Genomic DNA, 21,765 nt, shown 5'->3' with positions numbered 1-21,765 from the left:
ATCAACCTGGGTGTCCAAATCCCTCATTGATTCTGTACTTAGGATGTTATTAATGGGATAATATGTGGGGACATCACTCTCCTCAAAGGGGACGATGCATTTTTTGGCATTCAGCTTGAGGCCATGTTTCTGGCACCAGTCATTTGTTTGGGTGAGACCCTCTAGGATGATGCCCACATCACCTGGGGAATTGACTGCGCCCAGTTTGCAGTCCTCTGCAAATTTGGTCAGCCACAGCCCACTGGTTTTGGCCTGCAACTTAGGGAAGTATATCCCAAATAACAGAGGCCCCAAGACCGATCCCTAGCATACGCCGCTTGTTACGGGTATACTGCTTGAGGTGGCTTCCCCTATTTTGATTAGGTGGGTTCTATCAGTGAGCCAGTTTGTTACCCATCTGGTAACACAGATTGATTCCTAGTTGATGGATTTTATCTATTATAACCAGGGGGGGGAATAGTATTGAAGGCTTTGGCCAGGTCAGGGTAGGCGGTGTGCACGGTCTTCCCCTCGTCCATGGCTTTGGTGACTGTCTCAAAGAAGTCGACCAGATTTAACAGACATGACCTCCCCTTGACGAGGTTTACTATCAAAAGGGCAATCTGACTTTGTTCAAATTCTGAATGTCAAATCGCCTAGTTCGACATCCTGAAACAACAAAAAAAAAATGTTGAAATGCACAACAGTGAATTCTAGTGTGCATTTGCTGTTGTGAGTGTCAAAATTTTGAATGTAGATCGCACTATAGTGCAGATCAGAAATGTACCATTTCCCTCACTGTAGTGCGATCTCAGAGTTTGTATATAAAAGCAGCAGTGGGTATTGGGGGGGGGGCATGGGGGCTTGCTCCCCTGCAAAATCTTTTTGTTATTGTTGACAAGAAGTGTAGTATTTTCGGTAAAGTCAACATTTCTGAGATGTCGACTTTACCAAAATGCTGCATTCAACATTTATTTTGTTCATTCTTGCGATTTCCAATATTCTGATTTGGAAATCTGAACACTCTCAACGTCTGCCCGAGAATATGATAGTAAACCCCTTGACAAAGCCAAACTGTGCTGTGTGGGGTCGACTGTTTGGAGGTTGCCAATGTTCCTGTTAATGAGGACCATGACAGTCCGCTCCATGGCCTTGCAGATTAGGCTAATTAGGCTGATGGGTCTACAACTTCCTGGATCGGTGGACACTCCAATTTTGTGTAAAGGGATGACAGTGGCTGTAATCCACTCGGCTAGAACAAAGCCAGTACTCGGGCTTTGGTTGAATAGGGTGCCTAATGGTGCTGCAAGTTCATGTAAGATGCAGCGTGGGATGTTATCGGGTCCCATGGAGACTGCATTTTTTGCCTTTGAGAGGCCAGTGATGACCTATTACCTAGAGATAAAGGGTGGGGGGTAGATACTAGGGATGTCCCGATTTACTGATGGCGGGACAGAGGGGAGAAGTCTTCACTGAATCTGTCAGCCAGTAGACTGGCTATTTCTATAGCATTTGTATATGTGGTGTCCTTGACCACCAGTTCTGAACAGATCTGGGTGCTTCCTCTGAGATTCCAGACATATGTGAAAAAGGCCTAAGACTTTCTCTAGTACATGTGGCCAATATGGATTCTAAGTTTGCTTTAGAGAATTTCACTAGTGCTTTGTTCAGGCTAAGGAGAGATTGCTTCCAATTGGGCACCTCTTCCACCTCCTTGGTCCTGGACAGCAATTTTCCTTTTCTTATATAGTTTATTTATTGCAGATGTCCACCAGATAAGTTTACTCTTCATTGCAGAGGATGATTTTGTCCAGTCAGATATTCCTGATTCCATGCATCTATATAAATACTCTAATATTTCTGTGTAGATTTGGACATTGGTGTGGTGCCAGTTACTACAGTGGGGTAGGGGGCTGTGAAGCTGTTTACACCATCCCTCAGGAGGTTGTAATCAGCTTTGCAGATGTTTGACCCTAGCTAGAGGGGGGGGGGGGTCAGGCGAGATGGAGACTTCGAAACTGACAGCTTTATGGTCCGATCTTACCAAGGAGGATGATACTGTAGGGGTGCTGCAGTGGCTACTCATGTTGGTTAATACCAAGATATTATCACCTCTTGTGGGGGTATCGAATAGCTGTTCCAAGGCATGTCACAGCAAGGTTGGCCACAGCAACTGAAAATGCACGTTCCTGCATGATTAAGGGACCACTCATGAGGCATTAGAACCTTTCTGCACAATTTGAGTACATTAGTTAACCCGGGACATGCATTGCTATCAGAAAGCGTGGTGAAGACATCGCACACTGACATACTCTCATGGTCTCCCGACATAGAACAAGAACGGGTTCCTCCTTACTTGTTGATTTACTACACCACTGACATGCTTGCGGTTTGTATGGAAATCACACCACTAGGAGGAGGTCCTGAAATAACTACAATGCTGAGACTACTCTCAAGCCCAAGGCACAGATGTGAAGACTGGCTTCTAGTGAAGACCATGGACCAGTCTCCCTTCAAAATGTCCCCACCTACCCAACTGTTAGCAAATCTGAATAATTCAGATTTTCAAACAAAGGGGGAATGGATAGACCATTGTACTGCTAAAATCCACTGCAGCACTCTTGTATCTGGTTAAAGGGACCATTAGTACCTGTGAATGCTATGAAACCTAAAAGATGGAGAACTAACTTCATTGGTGATGGTGGGTGATACAATACGTGAAAAGCTGTCTGGCAAAATGACAGGACTCTCGACTGGGGAAGGCAGAGTATAGTTTGCTGTCTAGGTATCATCCTATGACCTCTACTCCGTGTTGGACAGATATTCCCAAGTCTAGATGTAACTAGAGTACCTGGGTCCAAGTTGCGTAACAGCAGATGCTTGGTGGAAGCAGTGAGGAGCCAACTAAGGGTATGGGAAGACTTGTACCGCCAAGTAGGTACACTGCTACCACTGACATGACCTTGGTGCTCTTCAGGGGCTGTGATGAGACCACACAGCAGTGCCTGGACTTGGAAGGGATTGGCTCCCAGCTGGAATCAGAGAAACCTCCTGAACTACTTTGCTATTTTGATGTTACAGTAGGCATCCTGGAGATCTATAGAGCACATCCAATCATTCCTCCTCAAAGAGGAGAACGCATTGTACTTTGACCATCAGGAAACTGTTTCAAAAACCAGTTTAGGTGACAGACACAAAGTTGGTCTGAAGTTCCCATTTTTTTGGTACTAAAAATGAACTTGGAATTGACTCCAGATTCTAAATGGTCTTGGGGGACCAACTGGACAACATTTTTGAGCAGGTTTGTAATTTCTATGGCCGAGTCCAACTGACTGGTTGGAACATAAGGGACTTTTTCCAAGGTGGTAAAGAAAAAGGAACCGAATAACTTCTGGATATTTTCAGCACCCAAGAATTTGAAGTTAATCTGTGCCAGGCTTGAGGGTGCAGAAACAGCCCCTTTTTCAGCCCCCCCCTGACTACTTCCAGAAATAAGGCAACTGTTTAAGAACAGTGAAAGGTTTTCTCAGAAAGTGGACCACAAAAGCCTTGGCTACTACAATCTGCCCCTGTGACGGACACAGTCCATTAAAATTGTCTCCCAATTGGCCACAGGGAAGCCTGTCACTCTGGGAATCATAGAAAGTACTCGCACTTGTGGAACCACATCACCTTACCTGATCTCTGGTTCCTAGAGAAAATTCTTTGCAGCGTGAAGCATACTCCCACTACAGAGTCTCTCAGCATCTTGCTGGCTCCTGGTGAGCATGTCTAACTTTAGGTCCACATAAACGGGAACCATCATAAGGGACATTTACAAAGGATGAGTTAAAGCCGTTCAGAAAGTCAAAGACCTATCAAAGAGCAGTGGTGCAATGCAATACCGGTGCTTGCTGCTCTGGCTTTATTACAGTAAATGGATGGCCAGACTTGGAGGAGGATTGCAGGGTGGAAAGCTGGGAGTCCACTGTTTTCTGAACATCCACAGGAAATACCAATGAGAGGTGCTTTGTGTTCTCTCTGGTCCGATCTCTCTTGAATCTTGTTAAATGAGAACAGTTCAGCAACTTAAGGGCGAAAGTACTTGAAACATAAGCCCACTTTCTGAATCTGTGTCAACCTAACTTCTCTACCTGAAAGATAAACAGAAGAACATTCTTCCAACAGTTCTTTCTTGGTGACTGCTGCCACCACCACAGCATGTATTGGTGGACCATTACTCCAGAAGTACTTCTCCTTAGGGGCCGCCAAGATGCGATCAGCTTTATTCAGGGATGGGTTCCACCATATCAAGATCTTTCCATGTCCATTCAACCATAAGATTGATAAGTGGCTCAACAGGAGGTACCACTTAGGACGACATTGGTCAAGAACCAAAAGCAGTCAACAATGCCGACTCATCCGGACAAGGGTCTTGGGATGATCAACCTTCTCTCCGCTTCATTAACTCGAAAATATCACAGATTATGACATCTTCAGAGAGGGAGTGAGAGGAACCCTTCCCTTCCTCTAAGTCAGTACCTTTGGTTAAAGACTTCCTAGAGAGTCCAAGTGCTTCTGTTTGCACATTTATTTTCTAGGAAGCACATTCTAGAGGAGCAGCAAAAGGTTCAGAATTGGACTGGGAACTGACAATGCAGACTTTCTCAGAAGCTCCTAGAGAGGGGATGACCCTGTCCAACAGAATGAAAAGGGGATGCAACAGATTTCAGCTGTGGTTTAGATGGAACCAAATTTGTTGAAGACACCTTATTTGCCAAAACACTTTCAAAGGTCTCTAAGGCCGAAGCTGCTACAAGTACCAAAGACTCCCTCCCACTCCAGAGGTAGGAGAAGAGTAGCAAAAAAAGGACTGAAGAATACAGCAAGCTGTCCCAAGAGTTCTTTCATACATCTGTATTGCTCGAGTGACCAATAAGATATGAGCATCTATGGCAGAGCCTAGGGAATTATAAGTAGGGAAGGAGATCTCTGGATATGATGAAGTTTCGAAGTCTGCAGAGAGGTCGGATCAGACAACCCATACATTTGAAACAGACCAAGACAGACATTTGCTCTGTGGCTCTGACGCTAGCTGTTTGAAGTTAGCAACACTGAAGTAAAGCAGAGTCATCAATGTACTGGATTAGGGTAACCAAAGTGTGATTATACAAGACACTTGTGGTCCAGAGATTCAAACAGATGTGGTCCTATTACAGATCCCTGGGATACTTGGAAGCAAACTGTACGACATCTCCTGCTGAGGTACAACTTAAAACCAATATGTTGCTGCAATGTAGCAATCCAAGGTTAGGAGCCTGAGAAGCAGTGGATGACTTCAACACCATGGATAAATCAAGGAACACCAAAGCAGCTGCTGGTAGTTAATAGCCAAAGCAACTTGGAAGATGACCGTATAAATAAACCGCTAACTAATGACGAACTCTTACCAGCATTTTTTGGTAAAGGAATCTGAAGAATAACGGACTGTAGCTTAACCTTTTATTTTTTTCTTCCCTGAAAATGAGAACAAGTTTGGCATGTTTCTAGCATACAGGGAATTAGCATTCTTACTTATGTTGATAATAATGATCCCCAAGTATGCCAAGACTGATGTTTCTTCAAATTATCTGGACAGAGGCCATCCAGGGAGACATCTGTGTTCCTTTGGTTTTGACAGAACTTTGACAAACTAGTTAAGAGAGGATGTGGACTGCTTATGAATTACTGATATCTGGCATGTTCTGAGGATTGTAAAATTTGACAAAAGATTCAAATAGTCCACTTACCAATGAGCTCATAACATATTCAAAGTAGCCGATTTACCAATGAGCATATTCAATGGAGTCCAGACGTCCTTAGGTGTCTCAAACTGTTGAGTTACTAAAGTACAATGCGCTGGCTGGCCTGACATGCTTTTGACAAATATTTCATTCATTTCTACTGTCTTGCAAGGATGAAATACTCCTAAGCACATTGTGTTCATACAAGGTCTGTTTTTTTTTCATGAGATGCAAGACTATTTTATCCAGGGTACACGGTTTATTGTTTAACTTCACTTGCTATACTGGAGCATATACTGGAGCATGTGTTTTTCTAAGGAATACAATAGCAGCTTGCTGAATTGATAAAGCATCACAGTCTGTGGCTTGATGCAAAAAGATAGCCTATTGCTGAGAAGGTATTTGTTGCCGAGGTGAAGTCCAAGCTCTAGAGGTTACATAACAGCACTGTCACCAACATTATCTTACAAAGTTCAACCCCTGAACTGGTGTAATGCACTGGGTGGAGTAAACAAACCCCTTCATAATGATAGAATCCTTGGGCATCACATGGATGAACTCACACTAATAAATTTCAATTCTGTAGGACAAAGATCAATGCCCTAAAATTAAGCAGCCACTAAAATAAGTTACACAAAAGACTGAAGCAATACATATGGCACCAAACAAAGACAACCTACAATCAGGATCTGCCAATCCGTTTTTTATGCACCATGCAATTGTACCATGATGTAAAGTAATACAAACCTAAATTTCTAAGCTATTAAAAACACTAATATTCCCTCCTTTAGCAATCCATTTTATTTCCAAAGGTAATTTAACACACGTTCTCTAAATGACTATGCCACATAAAATGATTCACTACAGGTAAAAGCAAATTTAATGAAAATGATACAGTTTGAAAAACACAATTTCTGAAAACTGTGGGTAAACATACCTTTCCTTTTTTTAAGCTGCACTAAATTACCCAATATTTCATTTCAGACACTTGAAATACCATTATGAAAGCTGGTCTACACAAAAGCATAAACACATGTGAATTCATCTTAAAACACTGACAAAACTTACACGGTCAACACCAGTAAATCCAGCAAGTAATCCACAGATTTAAACCTCCATACCTCCCCATGTAGGACAGCAATCAGACAATTCAAAGTAAGCAATTTAGAAGTTATGTACCTACCATAACGTTCCATGTTAGTTGTCTTCTCTCGCCTTCTTTCTTGCTGGATGGGTTCGGAGCCGATCCTCAGCTCCGACTCGGCACTTGCTTTAGCTTGAGAACTCCTTTTACCAGCTCGAGGCAACCCTATATCCCATGATGCAAGGCGGAACTACCTCAGATCTCGTTTGGTAGCTAACCTACCCTGCTTAGGACTAACCTAACATAATTAGGAAACCCAAGTTCATAATAAGAGCCCTCAAATGAAGGCTCAGGAGGAAACAACCTGATAGGAACTCTTCAAGATCTGTCCAGGCCAGGGGGAAGGAGGGAGGGGCCTTAAGAAAGAAGGCGAGAGAAGACAACTAACATGGAACGTTATGGTAGGTACATAACTTCTAAATGTTAAGTTGTCAATCTCGCCTTCATTCTTGCTGGATGGGACCGCGTCCCTAGCACCTGTATCCCGGGTGGCTCAATGGAACAGACTCTTGAGAACTGTGGAACCAAAACTGGCCCTGTCTCTGGAGGCCAAGTCTAACTTGTAATGAGAGACAAAGGTTATGAGGAGTGGCCCAAGTAGCTGCTGCACAAATGGTATCAATGGGTAGTCTATCCTGAAAGGCTGCAGAAGTGGATAGACTCCTGGTTGAGTGTGCTTCGGTTTAGAAGGTAGTTGCTTGCCTCTGAGAGAGTACACATAGGAAATGGTGGAAGACAACCATCTGGATAAGGTCACTTTAGAAACTGGAAGACCTATCCTGTTTTCTGCATAGGAGACAAATAATTGGTCCGATTTCCTGAATTGTTTCGTTCTATGCAAATAGTACCTGAGCTGACGATGGACATCCAAAAATGAAGCTTTTGTTCAGCTCTGTCAGAATAGTTTGGGAAAAAGACTGGTAGATCTATGGATTGATTAATATTTGTTTGAGACACAACTTTGGGGAGAAAGGACGGGTTCGTTCTTAAGGATACCCTGTCCTTATGAAAAACCAAGTAAGGGGAACGGATGCAGAGAGCTTGAATCTCGGAAACCCTTCTTGCTGAAGTGACAGCCAGTAAGAATATAGTTTTCCAGGTCAATAATTTCAAAGAAAATGAAGCAGACGGTTCGAAGGGAGGTAACATCAAGGATGCCAACATTAAATTTAGATCCCATTGCGGAGGAGGATGCTTTATCGGCGGCTTTAGGAGAAAAACTCCTCTCAGAAAGGCCTTGCATAATCTATGAGACATAATGTTATTATCATGCAAGCCAACATGATACTTGGAAATAGCAGCCAGTTGAACTTTAACTGTAGATGAAGATCCTGACTGAAAAACTTCAGCCAGGAAATCTAAAACAGAATGCACAGGAGCAGTAAAGGGATCAATATTCCTGGAATTTGCCCAAACAGAAAAACGTCGCCACTTGCTAGCACAAACAGTTCTGGTGGACGACTTTAAAGAAGACACTAAGATGTCTCTGACAGAATCAGAGATCATCGGAAGCCTGGCTAGGGAAGGAAGTGGAGCAACCAAGCAGTGAGGTTGAGAGAATGAATGGCCTGGTGCTGCTGACCCGACTGGTGGATCAAAAGATCCGGAACTGGGTCCAGATGCCAGGGCTGCACCAGGAGGTGACTATGCAGAGACGGAAACCAAATTTGTCGAGGCCAGTAAGGGGCAATGAGAATCAACTTGGCCCTCAAAACGGTGGCTTTCTGAATGACTTGTGGAATCAAGGGAAAGGGAGGAAAAGCGCAGAAGTCCCCGGGCCAATCCTGGGTTAGAGAGTCTCTCAGGGGTTGGCCTGGTAGGGAAAGAGGGTGAAAAATCGGGCACTTGTTGTTTTGAGGTGTAGCAAAAGATCGCAACAAGGTGTGCCCCACTTCAGAAAAATCTGATCCACTACAGATTGATTGAGAGACCACTCGTGAGGCATCAGAATGGATCTGCTCAGCCTGTCCACCAAGAGGTTGGATCTGCCGGGGATGTGCGTTGCTATCAGAAACCGATGAGAGGAGATTGCCCATTGCCAAAGTCTGAGAGCTTCTCGACAACGGATAGGACCTGGTCCCGCCCTGCTTGTTGATGTACCAGACCACGGACATGTTGTCCGTTTGTACTGCAATAGTCCCCGTGGGAAGAAAGTCGTTCAGGGCTTGCAACGTTAAAAGCACCGCTCTCATCTCCAGGACATTGATGTGCAGATGGTATTCTATGGGTTGCCACGTCCCGTGGACCATCCTGCCCTGATAATGCCCCCCCCACCCGATCAGAGAGGCATCCGTAGTAACTGTGGCAACTGGAGGAGGAAGAACAAAGGGTCGGCCCTGATGAAGAAGAGGGGAAGATATCCACCAGTTCAGATGAGTACTGCACGATTGTGTGACTAAGATTTCGTGCCTCATCGGAAGACTGTGGTACGACCACTGAGTGAATAACATCCACTGCAGAAGACGCATGTGGAAGCGAGCCAGTGGTAGAAGAACAATGGCCGCAGCCATAAGACCTAGAACCTTTAGTATCAATCTGGCTTTGACCTTGCTGCTCTGCAATAGAATCCGAACGAATTTTTGGATGTCCAGAATTCTTTGATCTGTTAGTCTGGCTAACATTTTGACGGTGTTTAATTCTGCCTATAAAGGTGATAGATTGGCAAGGCCGCAGAGAAGATTTTTCGAAATTTACTGAAATTCCCAAACTCCTGCAAAGCTGCAGAGTGTAGTCTCTGGTCTGAAGAAGCTGACACCTGGTGGTGGCAGAGAGGAGCCAGTCGTCCAAATAAGGAAACACCTGGAATCCTTGACGTCTCAGATGAGCTGTGACCACTGCCATGCATTTGGTAAACACTCTGGGGGCTGAAGTGAGGCCAAAGGGCAGGGCTCTGAACTGGTAATGACTGGTCCCTAGCCGAAAGTGGAGAAACCTTCTGGAGCGCCTGTGAATCTTTATGTGATAGTACGCGTCCTGAAGGTCTATAGAGCACATCCAGTTGTCCTTGCCCAGAAAGGGCAGAATGGACTGAAGCGTGACCATCCAGAATCTTGCCTTCTTGACAAATCTGTTTAGACTGCTCAGGTCTAATATTGGTCTCCAATCTCCCGTCCTTTTGGGGACCAAAAAGAATCTCGAGTAGACGCCGGATCCTACTTGGTCTGCCGGAACAGTCTGGATGGCTCTTTTTCCTAGGAGCTTTGAAACCTCCTGTTCTGCCAAATCCCTTTGACCGGGTGAGATGTCTGGAAGGGATTGTTGAGGTACGGGATACCTTCAAGGGATTTTGTAACCCTCGGATATGATCGACTGTACCCACATATCTTGTGAGAGGGAATGCCAGGCTACTGGGTACAGCGAAATCTTTCCCCCGACTGCCTCCAAAGGTGGACAGTCGGGCAACACCTCAGGGGTGCTGAAAGGGCTTCTCAGGAAGAGACTCCCTGTTGCCCTGGTTCTGAGGACCCTCTCTGCCTCTAGGGCGGCGTCTATTATTGTTACCCCCTCTGCCTCTGGGGGTAAACTGACCACGTGTGTCCGGTGTAGCTCCTTGGGCTTTGCGGAACCACATCTTCCCTCCCTTCTGACCCTTGGGATATGGTCTAGAAGGGGTGGAAAAATGGACTCCAACAGCAGAAAGAGTTTTACCGTCCTGCTCACACCTGGTTCAAGGTATCCTTCACCTGAGGTCCGAACAAAGCCGAACCATCAAAGGGGGTATTGGTGAAGGACACCTTAAAGGGGTCCGCAAAATTACAAAGCCGCATCCAGGCTTGGCGTCTAAGAGCCACTCCTGTGCCTGCGGCCCTGCTCGCTCCATCGGCCGCATAGGATATGAGCCGCATGGAGGAGTTGGATAAGGAATTCAGGATTGCTAGCTGTGAGGCAATCTTTTCTTGTGCCCCAGCAGCAGAAGGATCCTGGACCACTTCACCAGGCTTCAAAGAGATATTCTCAAGGAACTAGGTGAAGTGACAAAGGTAGTTCAGCGAACGCATAGCAAAGGTCGCTGAAGAAAACATCCGCTTTCCATACCTGTCCATGGTCCTAGAATCCTTGTTAGGAGGATGGACAGGTACTGAAGGATCCGCAAGTTCCTTCTTAGTGGCCGCAGCCACCACCATAGCATCCACAGAGACGCCCTTGGAAAGAAACTGTTTGTCCGTAGGGGCCGTAATAAACTTGGATGGTCTCCTGGGGACAGGTTCCACAGAATCTGGAGCTGCCCACACCTTCCGAGCCACTACCTGCATAAGTGGGTCGAAAGGCGGAGACACCCAGGAGGTGGAGGGTCAGGATCCAAAAGCCTCCAGGTATACCGACTCATCCTCGGAGGGATCAATGGATGGCCAATTCCCCCTCTGTTTGAGGAGCTCAAGGATGTCTGAAAAGGAGACTTCCTCAGAGGGGGATCAGGAACCCTCCGACTCATCTAAGTCGGTATCAGATGTAGTAGACTCAGGGAGTCTGTGTGTTTCCTCTTACACGTCCTCTTCAGAGGGGTTCACCTGCAGGATCAGGAGAAACTTCGAAGAGGAGGAAATTCCCAATGGGGAAACCTGGGGTGATGGATCCCTGGGCCTGAGAGCAAGAGGCTGGCAAGAGGTGTCTACAGGCACTGAAGAGGGAGGAGCTAGAGGGATGGACCGTTGACCTGGCTCAGGAGCCAGGACACTCATCACCTCAAAGGCTCCCTCCCGGAGACCGGAATATCCTCGCCCGAGGACACAGGAATTCCCGGCTCCACTGAGAGGGAAGGCTCTGAGGCTGATGTCGGTGCCAAGCTTACCAAAGCCGAAGCCCCGAGAGGGAGAGCGGGGTCGGACAAGGGTCCGATGCCACTAGCCCCTCGGAGCCGACCAGGAAACCCGACGACCGGATCCCTCCAAGGAAGGTCTCAAGGAGGAGATCGGAGCCGAAGACGACGGAGCCGAAGGATGTATCGGCTCCGCGCCAAACAGTCGCTGTCCCGAGAAACTCCGCCCGAACTCTGGTGGGGAGTCAGAGGAGGAAGTTCAAGGGGTGAAGCAATAGCCAAGTCTGCTGAGACGGGCTATGGAGCATTTGGGCCAGTGCCTGCGACTTTAACAGCCTGCTTACCACCCTCTCCAAGTCGTGGTCAGACAGCCTGGAAGATCTCGAAGATCGGCTCCGATGGCTCCGCTCCGACAAAAGAGGAGACCCCGGAGCCGAGTGGATACTCTCCAACGAAGGGGACCGAGATCTCTTTCGGGACGAAGTCATCGGAGCCGAAGTCCCCTGAATTCCAGATGGAGCCGAAGGTTTCTCTGCTCCGATGCTGGATAAGGTGTCGGCTCCAGCCGGAGCCGACAAGGCCACAGTAGATCGGGTGTCGGAACCAATCGGTGCCGAACCCACTACTTTCGAAGCTGAAAGATCGGCTCCAGCCGGAGCCGATCTCAGCTCCGACAGAGCCGGAGCCACCAGAGGAGGCTTAGATACTGTAGCCTGAACCTTCGGAGGCTTAGAAGGTTTACTGGACCCTGTTTTAGAGGGAGAACCTTCTGGCTTAAGTAAGCCACGGAGGATCAATTTATTCCTCCTTTCCTGCAGGACTCTCTGGCTGAAAGAGTGACACAAAGCACAGGAGTCCTGCAGGTGCAAAGGCCCCAGGCAGTAAACACAAGAAGTGTGACCGTCTGTCAGAGACATCTTCTGACAGCACGAGTCACACTTCTTGAAGCCTGAGACTTTGCCTTCCTTAGACATAGTCCTAGAGGAAGAAAGTCACACACACACACCCCAACAATCACACAGTTAATCCCCCAACACACAGACACACAGGTAGGGATTAAGTAATGGGGTCTAGGCCTAACTTAAAACTCTAACAATTATGAAAAGAATTTAAAACTTTTTAAGTTTAAGGGAAATAGGGTGGGCTGTAGAAAACACTACACACTATAACAAGGGGAATAAGGGAGAAATAAATCCCTGACTAAGCTTTTTTGACAAAATCAACTTACCTCAGCTGGCAAAGGAGACCTCTTTCGCTAAGCGGCAAACGAGATCTGAGGTAGTTCCGCCTTGCATCATGGGATATAGGGTTGCCTCGAGCTGGTAAAAGGAGTTCTCAAGCTAAAGCAAGTGCCGAGTCGGAGCCGAGGATCGGCTCCGAACCCATCCAGCAAGAATGAAGGCGAGATTGACAACTTAACATCCATATAGAACATTTTTAATCTCTTGCACCACCCATACAGAAGAACATGCCTCACACACTCCCTGGGTCTGCAAATCCCAAACAAGCTAAACATTTTGCAAAAAATGGCTTCAAACATGGCTTTGAAAACAAACTGCTTTTGCAGTGTTAAACTTGCAAACAAAAAATGAAAAATGGCACAGGCAATATCACTCAACTGGGCATTTGTTTTTTTTTGTTTTTTTTGTTAACTATAAAAACAAACATAACAACCATTTCAGACATGCCTGCCACTACTGTATCTCCGACTACTAAAGGAAGGCAAACCACAACAACTGACAATAACAAAGGAAGCCAAACCACAACAATACAGTCCACTAACAAAGGAAGCCAAACCACATCAAGTCAACAGATTTCTGTACAAATGGTCGAAATCTGAGGCTTTACTCTGGAAAACATTTTTAAATCTTGTTTAAAAATTTAATTCTGACTTATACCAATGTATTTCTGAAAGCATCTTAGTCTAAATCAATAATCTGTTACCTTTGTTTTCCCCTCTCATCTACAGTCTGATCTTGGATAAGATCTCGACGGGTCCGCTCTTTGGAGGTAGCAACAACTGAGGAAGGCAACGCAGGCTATAAAGAAAAATGTATTAAGTGTTAGATCAGTATATAAATGGGATTCAAAATCTACTACAAAATACAGCATCATACTTTTTTAACATCTTCCTCTTCCTCTGCGTCACTCTCCTGACGTGACTCTCTTCGTGATCTTCTCTCTCCTCCCAGCCTGTCAAAATATCAAGCAAGTTCAGTTAAGGTTTTCACACAAGGAATTTGCTTTAAAATGAGCCTCCAGGGAGCCCAACATTAATACCACAATATTTCACTATTAAGCATTACTTGGATATAAGCAATACCTCAGTTTCAGATTTCACTTACAAAAGGATGATTCATTTTCTATTTAAACCTGTAAAGCCTATTTTTACTCCAACATGGTAAACTTCAGACACTGATGCCAAATCACTGTTTTTCAGTATATGTTTTAACTTCTTATTCATTGGATGAGCTCAGAAATAATGCTCTTTCTATAATGAGCTCACCACAATTAAAGGAAAAAATGGTATCAAACCCCAGGTTTAACAAGTCTCCTTCACACATGGTATGAAGGAGATGCATCTGGAAATGGACCAAGTTAAGGAAAGACTTGTGAAGGAATATCTGCACATCAGGACAAGAGGCCACAATGACGTAAATTAATCTTAAAAGGATAGGAGATTCACTTCATCGTATACGATGTGGTTATAAATTAAATGGCAAAGCTAGGTATGTCAAAGAGGGCGTTTACTTCATTTAGAAGTCACCATTACCTTTGAAACTATCCTGAAGAAAATAATGGAAGCTCACCATGAAAGTAGAAAAGCAATACTGTGTAGATGGCATAAGCAGAAAAAAATAATTGGAAATACAAACACTAGCTGCAAGACTATTTATATGTATGCAGCATGAAGCAATAGAAAAGTAGTTTTGTACCTACCATAAATGTAGATGTCCGATAGGTATGCATCTGCAGTCCTAACATATGGGTTGTCCTGCCTCAGGCAGCCCTTCGGTCGGCCGGATTCCAAAGTCTGGGTCTGGCCTCGGCTGATGTCGCACTTCACCCGACATCATAGCTGCTGTTTATTGGGTATAAAGGCATCAGCCGACACCATTTTCCTCAGTGTTTCTTGCCCCAGGTGCCCTCTAGGAAGGCTAAATTTGGATAAATGCAAATAATTCCAAACAGTAGAGAGCAAACAATATAAAAAAAAATATATATCAAACAATATAAAAAAATATATATATATATATATATATATATATATATATATATATATATATATATATATATACACAAACAAATACACCATAACAGATTCCCCCAGCTAGCTAAAAGAGGGGTAAATACCCTAGGAATACCACAGAGGGGAAGGAGGGTGGGTAATCCTGACTGCAGATGCATACCTATCGGACATCTACATTTATGGTAGGTACAAAACTGTACTATGTCCTTCAAGGATGCATCTGCAGTCCTAACATATGGGTAGAATACCATAGCCAAACTGGGGAGGAGGCACTAAGATAAAGATGGTGTAGTTAAGATCCCTTGCAAAACAGCAGTTGCAAAACCTGCTCGGGATCTAGAGTATAAGGGAAGATTATAATGCTTGGCAAATGTATGCACGGAGCTCCAAGTAGCAGCTTCTAAAATGTCTTTGGTAGCCACTCCTCGTAGGAAAGCTGTAGTGGTGGCTGTAGCTCTTGTGGAATGAGGTCTGATATTATCAGGAGTTGTCTTTCCATGAAAAGAGTATCAAAATCGAATGCAATTTCCTATCCATGTTGAGATTGTCTGTTTTGAAATTGCTTTTCCTTGCATTCCTGTTGCATATGCTACCAGAAGCTGGTCAGTTTTTCTGCTGGTCTTAGTTCTGTCCAGATAGTAGCGTAATTGTCTGTGCACATCCAAGGTATGTAGTAGTCTTTCCCCCCTGTTCTGTGGGTTGGGGAAGAATGTAGGTAAATGAATCGCTTGGTTCAATGATACTCTGGAGACCACTTTTGGCATAAAGGTAGGGTTAGTTCTCAGAGACTCTGTCCTGATGGAAGATAAGGAAGGGTTGTACTGCCATTAATGCCTGTAACTCAGATACCCTTCTTGCTGAAGTAATTGCTAGCAGGAAAGCAGTTTTCCAAGACAAGAATTGTAATTCTGCTGTTGCTGCTGGTTCAAAAGGGGGAAGTGTTAACTTTTCCAGCACGAAGTTGAGATCCCATGTAGGTAAAGGTGGTTTCCTTGGAGGTTTTACATTTTTGATTCCTCTCAAGAACTGCCTGAGTAGAGGATGAGAGAAGACAGGAGGATCCATGTTGTATTCTGCTGAAATTGCTGATGCATGAATCTTAATGGAGGAGTAAGACAGGCCATTGTGGAACAGCTCTGCTAAATATTCCAGGATGTGTGCTATGTTTGCCAATGAGACATTTTCTCCCTTTGCTGCACTCCAAATGAGGTATCTTTTCCACTTGGCTGAATAAGTCTTCCTTGTGGAGGGTCTGCGTGCCTCCAGGATAATGTCCTTAACCCTCTGAGATAAACCTGGGTTATTTTGTTTTATGCAATATTCCAAGCAGCTAGCTGCAGTGTTTTCAAGTTTGGATGTAGGATCTTGTAGTTGTCCTGTGTTAGTAGTAAGGGACATAGAGGTAGAGACCATGCGTGTGTCCGAGACATGCTTCTCAGTAGCGGGTACCAATGTTGTCTCAGCCAGTATGGAGCTATCAGAATTACCCTTGGCTGATCCTCTCTGATCTTCAGCAGAACTTTGTACATCAAGGGAAGAGGTGGAAATGCATATGCTGTCAGGTTTTTCCAGCTGAAGGAAAGTGAGTCCACCCTCCAAGCAAGTGGGTGGTATGCTCTTGTGCAGAATTTCTTCAATTGGTGATTGTGTGGGGAGGCAAATAGGTCTCTGTGGTAGTCCCCAATTTTTTGTTATGGCTTTGAAGATATCTGGATGCAGCATCCATTCGTGAGCATCCGTGGTAGTTCTGCTTAAGGTGTCTGCTAGAGAATTTTCTTTTCCTGGTACAAATCTGGCCTGAAGTTGAATGTTGAGATTCAGGGCCACATTCCATAGGTCCATTGCCATCCGGCATATTTGTCCATCCTTATCAGCAGATGACCCTGTTGAAGGAGTGGTCTGAATGCTTGAATCGCATGTTTCACTGTCAGCATCTCCTTTAGATTTGTGTGTAGATTCAGCTGGTCTTGGGTCCATAGGCCTTGTATACACTTGTCCACCATGTGTGCCCCCCATCCTAGGTCTGAGGCGTCAGTGGTGATGGTCTGGCTTGGATGAGGTTTGTGGAAAGGAAAGTCTCTGTTCAACTGACAGGCCTGAGCCCACCACAGGAATTCTTGTTTCAGGCATGGAATTATTGGAATCTGAGCTTCTAGACTGTGCTTGTGTTGAGACCATACATTCCTCAGGTACCATTGTAGCTTTCTCGTATGCAGCCTGGCATGCGGAACCAATATTATGCAGGATGCCATGTAGCCCAGGGCTTGCAGGACTTTCCTGGCAGTAAGCTGAGTTTGTGTTGTTAATGTCATGAAGTAGACTGGTAGTTGCTTTTGTTTTTCTTCTGTGAGAAAAGCCATCTGAGTTGATGTATCTAGTTCTGCACCCAAGAATGTTATCCTTTGGGATGGTACTAGTCTTGACTTTTGCATGTTGACTGTGTATCCCAAGGCTTGCAACAGTTGTATGACATTTTCCAAATCTTTTGTTAATTTTGCCTTGTTGTCTGCTTGTATTAGGCAGTCGTCCAGGTATGGGTAAATTTGAATTCCCTGAAGTCTGCAATGAGCAATTACTGATGCCAGGCATTTCGTGAATACTCTGGGTGCAGTAGATAAGCCAAAAGGCAATGCTGAGAATTGATAATGCTCTGATCCTGCAAGAAATCTGAGGTGTCTTCTGCAATCTGGTCGTATAGAGACGTGCAGGTATGCCTCCTTGAGATCTAGAGTCACCAGCCAAGACTCCTTGCCCAGCATGGGAAGAAGCTGCTGGAGGGTCAGCATTTTGAATTTTGGAACAATGAGGTATGTGTTCAGTGCGGACAAGTCTAGAATAGGTCTCCATTGATTTTCTTTTCTTGGTACCAGGAAAAGCCTTGAGTAAAATCCTTGGCCTTGTTCCATAGGTGGCACCTCTTCTATAGCTCTCATCCTTAGTAAGTTGTTGATTTGTCTTAGAGCATCTGTTTTTTGGCTTGGTGGTAGGTTTGGCATTCCTCTCTTTTTTGGTAGAGTGTGGAAGTGAAACCTGTAGCCCTTGTCTATTGTTTGTAAAGTCCATTTGTCTCCTGTAATGTAATGCCAGTTGTCGGAGAATAAGGCTAGTTTTCCGCCCAAGGGTGCTTCCAGTTGTTCCCTGGTAGGCGGAACTACAGCCAAGTCATTGTGTCTGCCCTGTGGAAGTGGTTGTAGTTGATTCTGTGGCAGTACTTCTCTGGTTGGTAGGTTGCCACTGACGTCCCCTGTAGGCACCCCTAGACTGACCTCTGCCTCTTGGGCGTCTATTTCTGCCTCTCTGCGCTCTGGAGTTGTCTGGAAAGGACCAATTCTTCGAAGGCCAATTTCTGCTAAACCTCGGAGGTTGGACCTGTAAGAAATCCTTGACTGTTTGGACAGATTTTGCTTTTTCTTCCACCTTCTTTAGAACCTCCTGTGCAGGGGAGACCAACAAACTTTGTTTCTCCATGGGAGCATCTAGGAGTTTTGACTTAACATGGTCTGGTAAGGATTGTTCTTTTAACCAGGCATGCCTTCGAATCACAGTTCCAGTCATAGCTGATCTAAAGGAAGCTTCCAGTGCATCACAGCCACATTTTAAGAAATGGTTACTGACCTGCTGAAAGTTATGTACCAAATCCTGAAGGGACTTGCAGTCTAAAAGTTCAGGAGAAGACATTTTTTTATTTAGCTGGTCTAACAAAAATTCCTGGTACTGAATCATGTGAAATTGACAGTTCAAGGCCCTGGCCGAAAGAGTAGCAGAAGTATAAACCTTTTTACCCCATCTCTCTAATGCTCTAGATTCCCTTTCAGAGGGAAGAGGGTTTTTGGCAGAGGCAGCTGCCACACCTTTAGGGCCCTGTGAAATGGTATCAGGGTCTGCAACAGGAGCCTTATACAAATGGTAGTGTGTGTCCGGGACCCTGTAATATCTGTCTGGCTTGGCAGGGGCCGGAGGAAGAGAATCAGGAGCAGTACAGGCATCATTATATGCATCATCAACAACTGTTAATACTGGCGGAATGGCTAAAGGCCTATGCTGTGGCAAGTGTAAAAAGGTCCTTAGCCTTTTCCTTAAATCTGAAAAATCCTGGCCCTGCCATTGGAAGTGTTCCCTCATAGCATGCAAGGTTTCCCCAAAGGAAAATTCTTCAGGAGGAGAAGCAGAAGGAATGGAGTCTTCTGCATCAGAATCCTCATAAGGAGAATATGGGCCTTCGTGAGGGTCTGAAATGTCCGAGTCATCCGAGGAATAATCTGTAGAGACAGGTCCCGGGGGTTCAGTCCTAAGCCTCTTGTCTGGAGGGGGCTGAGAGGCCCTGTCTGGGTGAGGTTGGGATCCTCTGATCATAGAAATGAGATCCTCAGCCAGGCTGAGTATTTAGGAACTAGAGGTAGGCCTATGTGAAGGAGTTTTGGCAGGCAAGGTCTTAGAAGATTTAGCTGCTTTAGCCCTGGCAAAAGCCTTGATAGACATGGAAGCAGGGGGTCTAGCAGCCCCACGTGCAGGGGTAGATTTGTCTAAAGGAATAGTGTCTGACAAAGCCTGGGTGCCTGCTTCTGTAGCAGTAAATTCAGTAGCAGATTCAGCCATGCTCTGTGAGGCCTCTGCTATCGGAGGCATGCTTTCGGCCGAAGGAAGAACCGGGGGCTCGGTTTCAGCCGAAACCGAGACATTCGCGGTTGACCTAACCGTGGTTTCAGCCGAAACCGCGGGCCGCTAATGTCGGTCCTTTTCCTTGCGCTTTTTAGCTAATTGAGTAGTCGGAGTCTCAGGCGGCATTTTGTATGCAAAAGCGGGACCAAAAAACTCCTCTGCAAACTCCGACCGACGTCTAAGTGTCCGTTGGTTGAAGGAAGCACAGGCTAGACAAGCTGATACGTCGTGGTCTGGGCCTAAGCAAGGAAGGCAGTAAGAGTGGAAATCCTTATGAGGTATTTGTTTCCCACAAGTTAAACAATTATTTACTTTGTCTGACATCGGCTGAGGCAAGAAAGAGTCCCCAACGGGGTACTTAGCTTTTTAGAAGTCTTCGGTAGTAGGAATCTCTGGATCTGACCGACTGGCACTTGCGAACAGCTTCTGCTTCGGGCACCACGCGGCAAGAAAGACTGAGGAAAATGGCGTCGGCTGATGCCTTTATACCCAATAAACAGCAGCTATGACGTCGGGTGAAGTGCGACATCAGCCGAGGCCAGACCCAGACTTTGGAATCTGGCCATCGGAAGGGCTGCCTGAGGCAGGACAACCCATATGTTAGGACTGCAGATGCATCCTTGAAGGACATCTGCACTTAGGTTTCTAGACCCGTTCAGTGCCACTTTCAAGAACAATGCTAAAACTGAGCAAACAAAACTAGCATTTCTGGCAATATAAAGTTCAAGCTCAGTCACACAGTGAGACTGTTCTTACCTTAATCTATACTGCGTAGCTGTGCACCGATTTGTAACTAAACAAGAGAACATTAATATAAAGAAAAAATCATAGAACTTCAACCACATCCTCCATCTGATTTACTCAGAGAATCATAACACAACCACTGCAATACTATTTGGCAAGACTTTTTTCATTTCTGTTAAGCAAACACTAGTGTATGCACCTGTGTTTCAGCAATGTTCCTCCTCCTTTCTGAGTTAAAAGCTCTGTGCAGTGCCAATTGGCACAGGAGGATTACGAAAGGGGAGAAATTCTCTCTTCCGAATACAGTTTTCAGATTTTTCATTGTCTGTAGTTTCAAATAGCACAGTTGTGCAGGCAAACTTACCATAACAGTAAATGTTCAAATGATCACTGCTGCAGTGCCCTTATAGCTATACAGGTTATAACTTGCTGATGATATAACAGCTGGCCAGCTTCCAAAGCTTCAGGGAACCTTCCACGTGCTCAAACCATCAGGCAGCTCAAGTTGAGCTGACTAAAAAAAGTTTGGGCACCAAGCACTTCAGAGCTTTCCTCTTTCAGAGGGAGGCTGTGCCCTGAAAGGACAAAGGTAGGAACAAAAAAATAATGTTCACACCCTGGCATAAAAAACACCAAAAAGTAAGGGGGATGAGTGCAGGGAGGCAGAGTGAAAATGAGCAGCTACTGCAGCAGTGCTAATTCTTGACATCTACTATTACGGTAAAAGTACTCACACAACTGTAATAGGTTCATCACATTGACAACTGCTGCAGTAGCCTTAGCTATATGGGTAGATTAACCTAACTTACATTTGGGAGCCGAAGAAAGAGTCCAAGTGCCCCATGAGAAGGGTCCAAGCAAAGCCAGCCCTGGATCTACAGTGGATATAAAAAAAAAGTGCACACACCCCTGTTAAAATGCCAGGTTTTTGTGATATAAAAAAATGAGACCACAATAATTCACTTCAAAACATTGCCCACCTTTAATGTGACTTATAACTTGTACAACTCAACTGAAAAATCTGTTAGGGGAAAGAAATATACAAAAAAAAAAAAAAAAAGTGTACAATAAGCTGGTTGCATAAGTGCGCACATGCCTCTCAACTGCCCAGATTTTCGCAGAATGTCCAGATTTTTGGCTGATATTTTTAATCTGTTCCTCAAAATTTGCATTTTTCTGGTAAATCACTGGGATGACCTAAGGATTTGTCAGTAAATAACATACATTTCAGTTTCAGACCACATATCAGTCAGAAAATGTATACTAAAACAAACACTAGCAACTTTCGAAGTTTATAAGAGCAACATTTAAAATAGGTCCCTATTTTTGGCCCATTGTCCCCCCCATTGTGACAGCCTTTGTCCAGATTTCTTGCACTAAGAGGTTGAGAGGTATGATGCACACCCTTAAACTAATACTTTGTTGAGGCACCTTTTGATTTAATTACAGCAGTCAGTCTTCATGGGTACAC

General features: G+C 45.0%; 1 protein-coding gene across 1 annotated transcript in view; it reads right to left on the bottom strand.

The window, feature by feature from the left end:
* Nucleotides 1-21,765, bottom strand: part of PNN (pinin, desmosome associated protein) — a 499,028-nt gene that overhangs the window by 388,433 nt on the left and 88,830 nt on the right. Inside the window, exons 3-4 of the mRNA XM_044073546.1 lie at nucleotides 13,759-13,843; nucleotides 13,586-13,680 (exon numbers count right to left, since the gene is read on the bottom strand). Of these exons, the coding sequence (XP_043929481.1) occupies nucleotides 13,586-13,680; nucleotides 13,759-13,843 (180 nt within the window). The remainder of the gene's footprint in view (nucleotides 1-13,585; nucleotides 13,681-13,758; nucleotides 13,844-21,765) is intronic.

Source organism: Protopterus annectens, chromosome 6.part0, assembly GCF_019279795.1.
Source record: "Protopterus annectens isolate FY-2018-M chromosome 6.part0, PAN1.0, whole genome shotgun sequence".
Lineage (NCBI taxonomy): Eukaryota > Metazoa > Chordata > Ceratodontiformes > Protopteridae > Protopterus > Protopterus annectens.
This window is presented reverse-complemented; position numbering and strand designations above follow the sequence as displayed.